This window comes from Pinus tabuliformis, chromosome 3_2 (assembly GCF_031772625.1).
Source record: "Pinus tabuliformis cultivar Carrire ecotype Pingquan chromosome 3_2, CPIR1, whole genome shotgun sequence".
In the NCBI taxonomy this organism is placed as follows: Eukaryota; Viridiplantae; Streptophyta; class Pinopsida; order Pinales; family Pinaceae; genus Pinus; species Pinus tabuliformis.
The window spans coordinates 623693248-623710667 of NC_142302.1; the positions used below are offsets into that span (position 1 = coordinate 623693248).

General features: G+C 36.9%; 2 protein-coding genes across 5 annotated transcripts in view; both read right to left on the reverse strand.

The window, feature by feature from the left end:
• Positions 1-1412: 1412 nt before the first annotated feature.
• Positions 1413-2471, reverse strand: LOC149182171 (SNF1-related protein kinase regulatory subunit gamma-1-like). The gene is made up of 4 exons (XM_089416783.1): positions 2398-2471; positions 1988-2150; positions 1681-1853; positions 1413-1552 (listed from the first exon to the last, which is right to left on the reverse strand). Exons 1-3 carry the CDS (start codon positions 2410-2412, stop codon positions 1846-1848), a joined length of 186 nt encoding a protein of 61 aa, XP_089272909.1. The 5' UTR covers positions 2413-2471; the 3' UTR covers positions 1413-1552; positions 1681-1845.
• Positions 2472-6597: 4126 nt separating this feature from the next.
• Positions 6598-17420, reverse strand: part of LOC149182172 (Cystathionine beta-synthase (CBS) protein) — a 209072-nt gene continuing 198249 nt past the window's right edge. For 2 of the 4 annotated variants that reach the window (XM_089416780.1, XM_089416779.1), the window contains exons 4-6: positions 8458-8724; positions 7439-7611; positions 6598-7314 (exon numbers count right to left, since the gene is read on the reverse strand). In XM_089416780.1, the coding sequence (XP_089272906.1) occupies positions 7038-7314; positions 7439-7611; positions 8458-8724 (717 nt within the window). In that variant the 3' untranslated portion in view covers positions 6598-7037. Of the gene's footprint in view, positions 7315-7438; positions 8208-8457; positions 8725-17420 lie in introns of those variants that run through there. The other 2 variants (XM_089416782.1, XM_089416781.1) reach the window with 2 other exon arrangements.

Consider the following 17420-nt stretch of genomic DNA (forward strand, 5'->3'; position numbering starts at 1 on the left):
TCCTTCAAATATCCAATCAGGAAAAGGTGATACAATTTTTTTTTTTAATAAGGTGATATTATTTTTTTCTTTATTAAAGATAGCAGAGGAGTTGCACCTAAAAGAACATACTTTCCTGGGCTTAGGTGCCTATTGAGGTGTATCTATTCAGCAAAAAATTGCTACCACAAACTGACCAATGAACCATGCCTTGTTACATAGAGCATTTTTTTTCCTTTATTACATAAAATTAAGTTCAAACTCCAAACTATAAAACAGAAAACATTTGATAAACTAGCTTTCTAATATGGTCAAGTTCACATCTGCAGGTGGCAACACAATTGGCAAAAAAATATGTTGGCAAGCCCTTGTATATCAACACAATTGGCAAAAAAAAAAACATGTTGCAAGCCCTTGTATATCCAAGTGATTGGAAATTAAATCCCGCCCAAAAAAAAGTCAAAACTCATCTCTTAAAGATCCCTAAGCTTTGTCTGACTACTAAGATCCTTAACCATTTACTTCCCTAAGCACAGTCACACCAATTCCTACTAAACATATGCTTGATTTGTTTAGACAGTTCCATTCTTAAAGTGTTAGATTTGAGATCATTAAATACATCTAAAGAAATGCCAACATTATATTTACATACATTGCTTCCTCTCCGTAGGAGGATATAGATAATCTGTAAACTATTCATGTCTCAAACTACAATTTTGTTTTGCAAAAGAAGACATCGTTTACCGCAGAATCTAGTTTGGAATAAACCAATCGAAGTCTTTCTATTTTTGTGCATTATTTTTTGGTGATCAGTTTTGGCAATAGGAAGAACATGTTCACAGCAAAGTAAAAAGTTGCCATTAACATTTAATAGGTGAACTAGCAATCAAAAATAACTTTAATGGCAGAAGCCAGAAAAAGTAAAACATGCAATTTATCTGTTCTTGCTCGAGAAAGCCTGCTTATCCATTCTTTTAAATTTCTCGTCCGCCCCAGAGACATATCGAACTGAAAAGTTTCCATTGCATTCATAGATGAATTGGCAATAACTTCAATGGCAGAAGCCCCAAAAAGTAAAACATGAAATTTATCTGTTCTAAAAACCCTGCTTATCCGTTTCTCTAAATTTCTTCTGCCCAAGGACATGCTTACAATATGCCCTACAATCCAGTGGGCTGCTTTCAAGGATAACCCAAAATCTTCTTCCAAAGAAAGAACCCTGAAAAAGTAACCTTTGAAGTCATTTAAAGAAATCTCTATGGAAGGAAATGCCTCACAGAAAAAATATACAAAACCCAAACTAATCACTCAAAGAATCTATTAAGAAGCAACCAAAATAATTTTCAAAATGGCTTTCAGGTTCTGAAACAAAACATGATATGACATCTCTTAATGTAATAACCCCCAACAACTCATCTTGCCCATTGACTAGATAAATTCTGTGAATGCACTTTTCTGCTATCACTTCTATCAAGTCAGCAAGAGGTGTGTCATATTTGCATGTAACGGGGGGCATCATGACAGAGGACCCCGTTGTCGAAACAATGGTTCTCAGGAAGTCTACAACGGTCAACTGCATGTAAATCACGAAGCAGAGTTATGTTTATAATGATATCATTGGCAGAAACAAAATCTTGACAAGCTACACATTTATTTGCTCTGTGAAATTCATGCAGACGTATTGAGAAGATTGGCCATTACCCGAACTTCGTAAAAAGTTCTCTGTTCAAAAGCAAGAACCGAATGTCCCTCATGCTTATATTTCCGATAATCTTGTCTCTTTGACCTTCAACAACTGGAAGACCCCCTATCTGTTTTTCACGCATGAGTTTGAATGCTTCTAAGACCAGTTCATTACCATCAATGCTAATGACCTGAAAATACAGAGTGCATATACTCTGAACTACACTTAAATAAATGTATTGATGAAATCATATTTAAGAAAGCATGAATCATGCTCATCCTCCTCATAATATTATAGGGAAAAATATACAACAGTGGGGCATACATGTTGGAAGTTTTTTCCTTTTATTAGTCAACAGGAGATAAAAGCTTATATTTCCGATAATCTTATCTCTTTGACCTTCAACAACTGGAAGACCCCCTATCTGTTTTTCACGCATGAGTTTGAATGCTTCTAAGACCAGTTCATTACCATCAATGCTAATGACCTGAAAATACAGAGTGTATATAATCTGAACTACACTTAAATAAATGTATTGATGAGATGCATATTTAAGAAAGCATGAATCATTATCATCCTCATAATATTATAGGGAAAAAATATACAACAGTCGGGCATACATGTTTGAAGTTTTTTTCCTTTTATTAGTCAACAGGAGATAAAAACAGGAAACCAAATTTTTAATAGGTAAGGAAAACAAGGCAAAGAGAGAAATGGAATAAAATAATAAATACCTCCTCTGGAGACATGAAAGGAAGCCCCACATCAGGGACAGATCTTAACTTTCAGAAGTTATATGGTAGTGATGTCAGACCAGATTTGGGAAATGCCTCGGAGTTTCATAAACTCATTCGTGTTGATGTTCTTGGTGAACTTCTGTCCAAACATATGTTTTGCAGTTAGTATGGTGAGCTCATATTTGGTTGAGCCTCACTGGATTGGTGCTAAGAATCTTCTGAGATATCTTCGGGGCACAATCTCTCATGGATTGAGATACACTGCCAGAAATATGAAATTGCATGATTATTCGAATGCTAACTGGGCAGGCAGTTTGGAGGATCACTAGAGCACTTCTCAGTGTTGGTTCTCTTTGGATTCTGCTTCGATATCATGGATGAGCAGGATGCAGAAGTCTGTTGCTATAAGCACCGCCAAGACCGAATACTATGAGTATGATCTCGCGTGAAGCTGCATGGTTGCAGAAGCTCTTAATTGAGTTGTTTGTACACATGATGAATACCACTGTGATTCTCTGTAACAACCAGAGGGGGGATTCGATTATTGAGGAATCCCGTATTCGATGATTGCTATAGACATTAGATATTGCCTTATCTGCAATATGGTAAGTCGATGAGCGAGGAGGCTCCATCGCATTGAGACTGACGTACAGGTCGCAGAGATTTTGTCAAAGCCTCGGGGAAAGGTCAAATCTGTGACTTTCCCGAACGACTTGGAGTCATTGAGAGACCTTCTTATAAGGGTCCTGCATGTTGCATGCATTGAGCTCTGGGAGCTCCATGGGGCTTGGGGTACTTACTGGAGCAACATACGACCACAGGGCGACTCACCCTCCCCTGGTGGTGCGCTATGAACAAGATGATTAGTTCTTCTATGGGCCGGGATGATTAGTTCTCCCATGGCAACTGTGGAACATGATGATTAGTTCTCCTATGGGCCAAGATGATTTGTTCTACGTGGCAACTGTGGAACAGGATGATTAGTTCTCCTGTGGGCCAGGATGATTTGTTCTCCGTAGCGACTATGGAATGGGATGATTAGTTCTCCTGTGGGCCAAGATGATTTGTTCTCCGTGGCAACTATGGAAGTTCTCTTGTGGGCCAGGATGATTTGTTCTACATGGCGACTGTGGAACAGGATGATTAGTTCTCCATGGCATCCACTGACAGAATGATTCGTCTCCCGTGGACAGAATGATTAGTTCTCCTGTCGAGGCATCCTACCCATGCAGTCTGGGACTCGTCATCTAATCAATGAGCAAGGAAATGAGAATAGGGACCATAGTAGTACTATCGATGGACGCATCGTTGTATCTACCATACTCCCTATGCTAGGATGACCTCCATTGATCTGGGATCAATGAAACTGATCTGGAATCAGTATGAGTGGTTTAAGACATTTTCTTGTGACATTGATCTAGGATCAATGAAACTGATCTGGGATCAGTATGAGTGGTTTGAGACACTCTTTTGTGATACTAATCTGGCATCAACAAAACTAACTTCGAGTCAGTAAGAGTGATGTAACACACTCTCTTTAGATGAAATTGACTTCGGGTCAATAGAGAATGGTATGAGACATTCTCAATCAATTCTTCTTCTTCATGGTTCAGCAAAGCAGAGCTCAGTAGAGCAGAGCAGAGCAAAGCAATGCAGAGCAAAGCAGTGTAGGGCATTGATGGCAGAGATAGTACAGTCGGACATATGGATCAACGGATGGAGTTCTCCCTATAGTTGAGAGGGAGTGTTAAAATTGGCAACTAGGGCCAAACTCCATGTGGGTCATCTTATTTATGGCAGCTGATATTTTTCTTGGATCCCTCTCATCGAGAGGTGTAGGATTGATCTAAAGATCATCTGATTCCAATAAGTATTTATGAATTTATTTTGATTATGGACAAATTGTCAAGTCGGCCAGCAACTTATGTAGGCTCAGAAGCCCAACAGTCATGTCTATTCAACCTGTACGTTTTAGCATAAATAGAAGAGGACTTGAAGTCATTTGTCACACACACACTCACTCTTGTGATCTCACTTCACCCTATTTTGGGTTTGATGAAGATGAGAGCTAGAGGGAGTGCCCTAGGATATACGCTGCCCTAGATCTAAATGCAGTGATGGGAAAATAAACTCTACGTTGCTCAAAAAGTCAGAAAAGCCGAAAATGTCGGAACTGCAGGAAAAGCCGGAACTACCAAAAAAGCCGAAATTGTCGGAAAAGCCAGAACTGTCAAAAAAGCCAGAAAAGCCAAAACTACCAGAAAAGCCGGAACTGTCGGAAAAGCCGGAAGAGCCGAAAAAGTCAGAACTGCCAAAAAAGTCGGAACTGCAGGAAAAGCTGGAACTGCAGGAAAAGCAAGAATTGCCGGAAAAGCCGGAAAAGCCAGAACTATCAGAAAATCCAGAAAAACTGGAACTGCCAGAAAAGACGAAAAAGCCGGAAAAGCCAGAATTGCCGGAAAAGCCGGAAAATCCAGAACTGCCGGGACTGCCGCCGGAACTGACGGGAATAGCCGGAACTGCCAGAATTATCGGGAATTGCCGAAACAGCCGAAGCATCTATCTCCGAAAGAGAGCAGCATGCAAGGGACAGCTAACTAACTTGGGGCAGTTGTATGGTACTTAGTAGCAAATGCCAAATACACCAAACATGCAATGTTACAACTAGCATGCAAGGGACAACTAGCATGCAACAACAAGCATGGTAAGGACAACAAGCATGCTAGGGACAACAAGCATAGGTCAGGATGGCAACATGTTGCAGCAATTGCACATAATGCAGTACAGTGATGGGTACAGTGATGATTAATGAAGCTGATGAGATGCAGTATAGTGATGATGGGTGCAGCATGGTGCAGCGCGGTGAGGTGCAACATGATGACGAAATGCAGCACAGCGATAGGTGAAGGAGTCACCTTGGAGAATTAGTTGAAGTAGCATGTCTTCAACTGATCTCATGTATCATCTTCTTAGAGATGAGCTATGCTCTTATCTAGATAAGTCAAAGTGTTGACTTCTATTGTAAATGTACTATCTCTCTCTCTGCGGAACTATTGAAGAACATATAAGAAGAATTGATCAAGGGTTTCCCCACATTGGGGTTTGTCCCTGGCTAGCGCCACATCTTTTGTCCTCTTCTCTTGGTTTGTCTTCTACGATTTATATTTATGTTCTATCTACAGTTTACTTTAACGCTGATGTGATTGCTAATCTGGAAAAAGGTATTGAGTTAACTGTGAAAATTGAAATAAATTGCTCTAGCATAGAACATACCTAAAATTAACAGAATAACTAAAAGACAAAACAAAAATCATATCATGTAAAGAAGAGGTGATGAATTTGCAAAACGTATTATATCTCCTTCAAATATCCAATCAAGAAAAGGTGATACAATTTTTCTTTTTTTAATAAGGTGATATTATTTTTTTCTTTATTAAAGATACCAGAGGAGTTGCACCTAAAAGAACATACTTTCCTGGGCTTAGGTGACTATTGAGGCGTATCTATTCAGCAAAAAATTGCTACCACAAACTGACCAATGAACCATGCCTTGTTACACGGAGCATGTTTTTCCTTTATTACATAAAATTATGTTCAAACTCCAAACTATAAAATAGAAAACATTTGATAAACTAGCTTTCTAATATGGTCAAGTTCACATCTGCAGGTGGCAACACAATTGGCAAAAAAATATGTTGGCAAGCCCTTGTATATCAACACAATTGGCAAAAAAAAAACATGTTGCAAGCCCTTGTATATCCAAGTGATCGGAAATTAAATCCCGCCCAAAAAAAAGTCAAAACTCATCTCTTAAAGATCCCTAAGCTTTGTCTGACTACTAAGATCCTTAACCATTTACTTCCCTAAGCACAGTCACACCAATTCCTACTAAACATGTGCTTGATTTGTTTAGACAGTTCCATTCTTAAAGTGTTAGATTTGAGATCATTAAATACATCTAAAGAAATGCCAACATTATATTTACATACATTGCTTCCTCTCCGTAGGAGGATATAGATAATCTGTAAACTATTCATGTCTCAAACTACAATTTTGTTTTGCAAAAGAAGACATCGTTTACCGCAGAATCTATTTTGGAATAAACCAATCGAAGTCTTTCTATTTTTGTGCATTATTTTTTGGTGATCAGTTTTGGCAATAGGAAGAACATGTCCACAGCAAAGTAAAAAGTTGCCATTAACATTTAATAGGTGAACTAGCAATCAAAAATAACTTTAATGGCAGAAGCCAGAAAAAGTAAAACATGCAATTTATCTGTTCTTGCTCGAGAAAGCCTGCTTATCCATTCTTTTAAATTTCTCGTCCGCCCCAGAGACATATCGAACTGAAAAGTTGCCATTGCATTCATAGATGAATTGGCAATAACTTCAATGGCAGAAGCCCCAAAAAGTAAAACATGAAATTTATCTGTTCTAAAAACCCTGCTTATCCGTTTCTCTAAATTTCTTCTGCCCGAGGACATGCTTACAATATGCCCTACAATCCAGTGGGCTGCTTTCAAGGATAACCCAAAATCTTCTTCCAAAGAAAGAACCCTGAAAAAGTAACCTTTGAAGTCATTTAAAGAAATCTCTATGGAAGGAAATGCCTCACAGAAAAAATATACAAAACCCAAACTAATCACTCAAAGAATCTATTAAGAAGCAGCCAAAATAATTTTCAAAATGGCTTTCAGGTTCTGAAACAAAACATGATATGACATCTCTTAATGTAATAACCCCCAACAACTCATCTTGCCCATTGACTAGATAAATTCTGTGAATGCACTTTTCTGCTATCACTTCTATCAAGTCAGCAAGAGGTGTGTCATATTTGCATGTAACGGGGGGCATCATGACAGAGGACCCCGTTGTCGAAACAATAGTTCTCAGGAAGTCTACAACGGTCAACTGCCTGTAAATCACGAAGCAGAGTTATGTTTATAATGATATCATTGGCAGAAACAAAATCTTGACAAGCTACACATTTATTTGCTCTGTGAAATTCATGCAGACGTATTGAGAAGATTGGCCATTACCCAAACTTCGTAAAAAGTTCTCTGTTCAAAAGCAAGAACCGAATGTCCCTCATGCTTATATTTCCGATAATCTTGTCTCTTTGACCTTCAACAACTGGAAGACCCCCTATCTGTTTTTCACGCATGAGTTTGAATGCTTCTAAGACCAGTTCATTACCATCAATGCTAATGACCTGAAAATACAGAGTGCATATAATCTGAACTACACTTAAATAAATGTATTGATGAGATCATATTTAAGAAAGCATGAATCATGATCATCCTCCTCATAATATTATAGGGAAAAATATACAACAGTCGGGCATACATGTTGGAAGTTTTTTCCTTTTATTAGTCAACAGGAGATAAAAGCTTATATTTCCGATAATCTTATCTCTTTGACCTTCAACAACTGGAAGACCCCCTATCTGTTTTTCACGCATGAGTTTGAATGCTTCTAAGACCAGTTCATTACCAACAATGCTAATGACCTGAAAATACAGAGTGCATATAATCTGAACTACACTTAAATAAATGTATTGATGAGATGCATATTTAAGAAAGCATGAATCATTATCATCCTCATCATAATATTATAGGGAAAAAATATACAACAGTCGGGCACACATGTTTGAAGTTTTTTCCTTTTATTAGTCAACAGGAGATAAAAGCTTATATTTCCGATAATCTTATCTCTTTGACCTTCAACAACTGGAAGACCCCCTATCTGTTTTTCACGCATGAGTTTGAATGCTTCTAAGACCAGTTCATTACCATCAATGCTAATTACCTGAAAATACAGAGTGCATATAATCTGAACGACACTTAAATAAATGTATTGATGAGATGCATATTTAAGAAAGCATGAATCATGATCATCCTCCTCATAATATTATAGGGAAAAAATATACAACAGTCGGGCATACATGTTTGAAGTTTTTTTCCTTTTATTAGTCAACAGGAGATAAAAACAGGAAACCAAATTTTTAATAGGTAAGGAAAACAAGGCAAAGAGAGAAATGGAATAAAATAATAAATACCTCCTCTGGAGACATGAAAGGAAGCCCCACATCAGAGACAGATTTTACCGTAATGACATCAAACCAATCTCTACCCTTGCATTGTAGCAATCCTCTTACCACTGCTGACTGAGTAATCACATTTTCAACATATGGCTTATCCATTTCAATAACTGGCACACTTCTTAAATGATATTTCGAGAGAAGCAGCAACACAGTCAACATAGAATCATTTGGTTGCACAGGGAGGAATGGCATCCATCTGAAGGATTTAATGATTTTTCCTACCTACAGAAGCAAGCCAAAAATGTTCTTAGGGAATGCATCAACATTGCAAAGTTTATCACTTAATAAATCAGGTGAGGAGAACTGCAACCAGAAAGTCATAACCTTGCAAATCCAAAGTTGGCATGGTATTAAAAATTACTAAAAAAAAATTTAAAATTTGAGAATTTTACAGGTGGTCGTACACATACTCCTCCCGGTTAGACTAAGCTTCTTATGTGGAGTACCTTGCAGAGAAGCCTCCCATAATTACGGGCTTAATCTGCTAGTCTTACAAATTGCACACTACAAAGGTGAAAACTCACAAATCCATATGCAAAATTAAAATAACTAAAATTCAAACGTTGGGAATGTAATAGGATTTTCATATTCCTACTGGTTATAGTAAATTTATTATGTGGAAGCTTCCTACAACTTCAGCCTTAACCTGTTACGCATTTTGAATATTTGTACATGTTAACACAGACAATCAAGAGCCACGATAACTGGGGCTATTGATTCCACCAGAATTGTGGAGGATTTGCACCTTGCTCTAACCCCAATAGCCTGCTTGCAAGGATGGGCCAGCCAACAAGGGGCAGACATGTCTCTAGGATATTTGAACCTTGGCGGGGAATAACAATACCCCACTTCACCACCCATATCTGTAGGGGATTTGAAACTTGAACTTTGGTGGAGGAATAACAAGACCCTGCTTCACCAACTGACCAGGCCGTCATTTACAAAACACATACCTTTGACATTGATAAATGACGTTGAGAAGTTTGAATAAAAAACAAGCTTTTTCTGTACATTGCTTCCTCTTTAATGATTGCTTATGCGATAAAATACTTTTCAAATACATGTCTAGTTACATACAGTGAACCAGCTACCAATAATTGCCATATTTTATATTTACAATTAAAAAACTTAAATCGTGTTTTGGTGATAATTTATATTATTTTGTTATGATATTCACTTTTTATGTTGATGAAAGAGTTGGTCTTTATAATATATACAAATATTTAGGCATAATTTTCAAAATCTGGCCCTTCTTCATAGGAGACATGTTGCCATCTTCCTCTCCTCCTATTGTATTTGTCAACATTTTAATGTTGGAATCTATTAAGCTTTGGTGTATTTTCCAATGTTCCACCAAGAATCCGGGAAGGGGGACGCAGGTGCAGGTAGATGCACAAGGGGAACACGTGGGAGTACCCTCAAATTTTAGGAAAATTTAGGGGGACGGAGAGACATCTCGGCATATAATTCTTTTATATATATATATTCAATAATGAAAGCAGAAATATATTGATCCATACATAATTGGATTAAATAATGAAATACATTGATCCATGTTCATCATTCTATAATTTATATTGATTTAAATATTAAATTTATCAATCATCATTCTAGAATGCAAATTGATTTAAAATTAAAATTCATCATTTATCATTCTAGAATTTAATTAGTACTAAGCAAAATAGAGTATAGTAGATCCCAATGTTATCGGAATTGAATAAGTAACCGAACCGAAAAATCCTCTGAACAAAAACTAGTTGACCAAAAACACCTATAATATTCAAATTTTAAAGAAAAACATATATATTCATGTGCATCCATATGAATCCAAACCATTTATACACAAATAAGCAAAAGTTCTCATTTATATAGCATGTAGGGTGCACATACCCAAAATGGAACCAAGTGCAATCCATCTTTGAACTGAAAATACATCAACAAATAGGCTCTAGATGGCCTCTAGCATCTAAAAAAATCATGCTACAACAAATCAAAATCATCACCCTTGATTGGGATCTTCATAATCAATATCACCCTCTAAACATTAAAATAAGATAGAAAAAACGTAGCATGTCAAGTCAAGATTTTGTTTGAGTGATGGGTACATTTTTAGTAAGGTCATGATAGAGGAGTTTGACAACCAATGCCACTAACATCAAGGTACATAGAGGGTTTGGTGCTCTTGATTAAATATTAGTTCCATAGCCTCGTGCATAACAAAATCCAATGGAAACGTTGCAATCCCCCCGATCCTGAAATCCTAAAAAACTATTAAGTTTGCTGGATTTTGAGTGAAATCTAAAATTCTACTTTTTCCATATAAAATCCAATGAGGTTGAAACCACTCTCAAACATCCCGACTCCCGAGTCATTTCATGGCATTGTTAAAAATTTAAGTAAAATGATGAAAATGAAAGATAAAGGAGAATGTCGCTTTTACTTTAAGAATTTAACATTACCTTGAATTACATATAGCAATAATAAGGCCATAGGCTTGAATATTAGGCTTTCCCATCCAAAAGTTCTCAAAACTCAAAAGGGGTGCTACTGGGTGTCCCCCTTCAAAAGGGGTTCTTCTGGGCATCCCCCTTTCGACAGGGTGCATCCAAAACCACCCGTTTTGGGGGGTGCGTCCCCCACATTGGGAAAATGTTTCCCCCTACGTATGTGGGTAAATGTTTCTAGGTGTCCCCCCGCTCCGGGTGTGTGGGAACCGTGGGGTGCGTGCACCCTGTTGACTACTACGTGTCAACGACCCATAGCAGTACACCCCCTTTTTCGCAAAAAGGATAGTGCCTGATCGATGTGTTCTTGCCATCCAGCTATCATCATCAGCGTGAGGATCATCTTATAATGTAAACCTAGTCTACATGTGTATAATGTAAATAATCTCAGCAGATCAGTGTCATGTATGTAATCACCTAGGTAAACCTACTTTTCTGGTGACGATCTACATTCCGAGAGGCTTTTTGTCTCACTGATCCATTCTCGGATGGTCGGTAGATTTTTCCTTCAGCCTTACCCCAAAGCCGGAATGGATTTTGTCACTGAGATCTTAGGGGAATCCTAGTGTTCTAGATCAAGTCTATGTAAAAGTGATTTGGGAATAATCCTAACTATTTGGTTAAGTTATTTTATTACAAATTGCTTGATCTGCTAGATTATATTTGTGTCGTAGAATTGGGTACTCTGTGAGGGTCCTTTGTAAATGGGTTTTTCCCCTTGAAATGTAAAAAATGTAAAAAATCATGATGTAAAGTCTCTTGAGGGTTAAAAAATAATTCATCCCCGCATAGGTTAATTAATTAAATTTTCTGGCCAAAATTAATTAAAATTCTAAGCTAGAAATTTGATTAATTCTAGGTCCCAAGTGAATTTAAATTTTCCAAAGGCAAAATTTGTGGGTCCTTTAAAAAATTAAATTTTAAGAGGTCTAGGGACTAAGGTTAATTGATTATTTTGCTAAATTTTATGCCTTTGATCCCTGGAGTTAAGTCAAAGTCAAAATTTTGAGAAAATTAATTCAAAAATTTAATTTTTGAATTAATTAAAATACAATTAATTGAAAAATTCAAAATTTCCTAATATTTAAAATTTCGACGGATGAAATTAAAGGAAATTTTGATCCTCATCAATAGTCGAGATTGTTTTGACAAAGATCACTCGAACTAGCCGTTGGAAGATTTATCTTTAAATAGGAGGTCATTTGTCAGTCACTGTCATCCGATCTCTGAATCATGTACTAAGCTCTCAAGCTCTCTTGTATACTTTTTTGAATTAATGCAAGTCTTTAGGGTTTCAACATGCTGTGGTGTTCCTCTTCATGAATTTATGGTAACATTGTTTAATTTCTGCTTAATATTATGTGACTATCAATCAATAGCTCTCTTAGAATAATCTGAATACAGGTATCTTATTCAGTTTGTTGGATCTAGGGTAACATTTTTAATTTTGATTGATGTAGCAGGTATCTCTATTTCTTCATAATTTTATTGTTGTTCTATATTTCTACTTGATTTGATGGTTGATCTAGTGTTTGCAGAAGGTCTCTCAGGTTCTCAATGAGCGTTTGGGGATAGTCTTCGGTTGGACCAGCCAACTCTCAACACATATTTTCTGAAGAGCTTGCATATAAGCTTCAGGATTTACTTAACGATAATCTTTTTTCTGCAGGGTATTTTTGGGGTACTACCTCTCTAAAATTTCAAAATCTTTTAAATATTTTGTGGAAATTTTGATAGATCTGGCTATTAAGAGCCTTAGATTATTAGATCTAGGAGTGGAGTTGGACTCATACTCCTCAGATCTGATAGATCTGTAAATTATTTGTATAGATCTGCTATTTACTTTTGTAGATCTAAAATTTTGTAACATAATTTTGAATTTTAACACTTGGGTTTTTGGGATTTTCTCTATTTTTGTACATATTGGGTATTGGGTTTTTCTCTTTTCAGTTGTGCAGAAATAAATCTAAGAAATCAACCAAGAAAATCTTCAGATCTGAGCTAGATCTAGACCCTGGAAAGAAAGTTCTGGACTCAAAGATTGTTTGCAGGAATAGATCTGAGAAATCAGCCAAGTAAATCTTCAAATTTGAGCTAGATCTAGACTCTGGAGGGCAAGCTCTGGGCTCAAAAATTGTTTGCAGGAATAGATCTGAGAAATCAACCAAGTAAATCTTCAGATTTGAGATTTTTCAAGCAGATCTGGGGGTTTTGAGACAAATCTAGGCCCTGGAGGGCAATATCTTATCCCAAATCTTTTTACAAGGCCAGTCATTAAAGATTTTACAATAAATCTGAAGATCTAAAGCAAAATAATTTTTTCAAAACAAGGGTTTCAAATTTTGGGGCTCTTAAGCCCAGATCTATCTTCTCCTAGCCCAAGCTATTTCTATTGGGCCTAGTGCTAACTCTCATTGGCCCTAGATTCCCTTGCTCCATTTCTGATTTGAATATTTAATTTTCTGAAGCTAATCATTGGTGGGTTTTGCAAAAAAATTGGTAAAAATTTGTGTTGTAGATATTGAAATTTTTCGTTTGCAACTTGGGCAAGTGATCTTCAAGGCCTAGGACCTAAGGGTTTGATCTCTAAACCATCTTTTTCTTCATTGTTTGCTACAACAGTCATATACCTTTCTAATAGTGGTGAAAAACGCATCTATGTGGTTTGAAATTAACTAAAAAATTGCTAAATACATTAATAAGTCATTTATGTTTGATGTGTATTAAGAATTTGGTCTAAATCTCCATTTTGGGTCACTGTTATCTCTGAATAATTCTGTTTCTGAAGTCTGAAATATAATAGTGGAAAAATTTCATTTGGGTTAGCCTAAAATCAGTTCCTAAGTTGTCTAATACATTAAGGAATTAATTTCTTGAGTTGGGCATTCAATATTAGACTTATTTCATGTTTTAATTGCTGGCTGTAATAAGTATATTAGATCTGATATAATTCCAGAAATCACATCCCAACATGCTGAAATTTTTTTATAATTCATGTGGGTAAGTTTGGAAAATTTTCGGTAAATTTTTTGCATAAAGATATCATTGATAGCTTACTGTTTTCATTGTCATATTTCTATTGTCATAAAGTGTTTCTTACTGCTGTCCTAAAAATTAATTTATGAAAATTACGCACTCTGTCATGGAATTGTGATAAAATGCATATCCTTTGTTTCATAAACAGAGTATTTTTTGAGCATCTGTTGACATTGATATCGAATTGCAAAGTTGCTTTTGTTCTTTTTGAGCTAAATTGTATCAATAAGATTTGAAATAAGCTGGTGTTTTAACTATAGTATCTTCAAGAGTTTATTTTCTAAGCCTTCATATAAAAAAAGCGAGCATTTCATTTGGGTAATTGAGGGCTTTTGCAGCATAAGTGTTTTCCCATTCTCGAGTCTAACTTCATCTCATCTTACGGTGCATTTGCATATAAGTTAACTTTGCATAGATAAAATTTACTTCCAAGCATAAGCTTGGTCGATAAACAGATAGATCTCCATCCGTCTTTTCTTGAGAAGCATGTTTTAATAATACTTAAAATGGTGACCTTGTAGTCGTCAGAGCCACAGTTCTCTGCAGTGCCGAAAGCACCAGGTATGTTAAAAGTTCAGGAGAGGTATCGCTAATCACACCTTAGTGTGATTCTCTTGATCTTCTCTCTGCCAATTACTACGAAATCAGGCTCAACCAGTGTTACTTGGGAGTGGGAGCGAAAGCGGGGAGCGGGAGCGACATTTTCAAAAGCTCCCGGTTTGAGAGCGAATCCCGAAGCGATTTTTATGTAATATATATATTTTTTATATTTTGATACATATATGTCAACAAAAACATGTAGAATGATGAATTAGATAGAAAAAACATAAAAATACATAGATTGATCATTGAACCATATAACATCAATCATCAAGAAGTTATAATCTTCATCAACCACGTCCACAATTGAGTCTCGTGAATCATGATTCATCAATCTTAAAGTTTCAACAGTCAACTTCAAGCTTTCAAAATTGAAAATTCAATATATAACATTTATCATCATTGATCACCAAAAAGTTCTACTTGTAAGCTAAGTTTAACCATTACAAGAAATAATATCTAACTGTTAACAACTTAACATGAAATGAAATGTTATAAAATGAATTATGAAATGAAAATAAACAACTTTCGTGAAGCATCATATTCATAATTCAGAATCATTACCAATGAATTATAATTGCCAACTTCAAACTTCAAACTTTCATTGTCACAGTCATATATTGTTTACAAAAAATATCATTATGATATGAAAGAGTCAAGACTCAAGACTCAACAGTTATGAAAACTAATAGAAACTAGAAAAGACAAATAAACTCTAAATCTATTATCTACCACTGCATGTGGCCCTTGCCACGAGAGTCTAATGTATGAGTAGGTCGTGGTGGTTTTCTAGGAGTCTCTCGCACAGACCAATGACCAAAACTAGAAGGCACATGTCCTCCACGTGAGGGTGTAGATGGAGGTGGCGACAGCAAAGGAACAAGACTCTGAACTCGAGCACTGCTACTGGATGGTGGAGGTGGCATGGTTGCTGCTTCATCTTCCTCCCTTATAAGTTCCTATTCCAGTTCTTCAAGATGTATAGTGCCATCCTCCAAATTGTCATCCTTTGGGTGGTTGTCCCAAATTTATATGTTGGATCCTCATAAGCCCGATCACAGTAATGACTCAACAACCTCAAGTTGTAGTGCACATAAACCAAGCTTTCTGCCTGATTTCCATTGAGTCTGTTTCCTTTCACATTATGTATGAAGCTGTAGGTGCTCCAACACCTCTCTGCAGAAGAAGTATCTACAACCTGTGATGGAACTTTTTTTGCCAATTTTGGCAATAGTCCATGGCCGCCATATGTTTCCTACCATGTGAGAGCATCAAATCTGTCTCTGACTTCCATTGCATGGAACGTACCAAACAGACCAGTGTTACTGAAATACCTGCCTATTTCAAGGCGCACACTAGCACATTCCTCCTTGTCAGGTATCAACTTTTCTAATGCTTCCAAATATCCTTTAGTTACCTCTTCATCTATATGGGGTTTGGTCCTAACACCACCCCCTGGTGCAGGTTGGCCCAACCAAGATGTAGAGTAGTATTTTGGTGTAAGGATATACACCAAGCAATGTAGTGGAAGATTAAGTTTATTCCACCCGTACACACACAAAATCGTGAATCAGTTTGTACAAGTCGGGATCATTGTTATGAACAATATCTTTTATTTGCCCCAACATGGTATCCATCTGCTCATACACCTCGCCAATCACTGGTTTATCTGTATTTGCAAACCGAATCATGTGATAAATGGGCTTGGTGAAACCCAATACTTGCCTCACACGTGCCCAAAATATGCCATCAAGAGCGGCCTCCTCCACCAATTCAAAACCTCGCCTGTCAGCTGCATTTGTAGCCCTTTCCTTTAATACCTGCTAGTGTGGACTTGATACCATGCTAGCCAATGACTCTCTTACCTTCAAAAGACGCCTGAAGGTGAGGTAATAGCTACCAAATCTAGTCCTCGCAATCTTCAACAACTGTAATCTTGAGTGACTGCGGAAAAGGCCATGGGTATTGCTATGATTTGTAATCATTTTTGTTCTTAACAACATCATGCATCAAAAGGTTCAATGTGTGAACCAAACACTCAAACCAAAATATGTTGGGGTATTTATCCTCAATAATTGCTCCCGCTGCCTTACAATTAGGAGCATTATCAGTGATGACTTGGATGACATTGTATGGCCCAATACGGTCAATTGTTTCAAGTAATGCTTCTGCAATGTTGATGGCGGTCTTGAACTTGTCTAAGTAATCATATGTTGAAAGAAAGATGGCACCACTAACAGACACAGCAAGAACACTTATCAATGGCTTGCCTTTTACATTTGTCCATCCCTCAGATACAATGGACACCCCATGGTCAGTCCAAGAACTTGTCATTCTATTCAAAGAATGTGATATCTTTGCTTTTTCATGATCAAGTCCAACGGTTCTTGCCTTGTCATACCCAGGGCTTTTGTATCCTTTAGGGGCATCATTTATGGTAGAAAGCATTTCATGCCAATAACGTGAGCGAAGAACATTGAATGGTATCCCACATGCATAGAGAAACCTGTAAACTTTTGAATCTACATCATCTCTACACCCTTCATCAAGGAAATCTGATATGGTTCTACGCCTTAAAGCTGGTGACCCTATGCCTCCATATCCACTGCCTTGGGAGGATGCTGAAGGAGTTCTTTGTGCTTGTGATTGTGAGATTGGTTTAAAGAAACCCCTTGATTTTTTAGATTTGTATTGGGCTTCCTCCTTTGCCCTTATGTATTTGGCTCTATCTGCTGCTGACACACCTACACAAGTTTTGATTCCTATTTGTTTATCTCC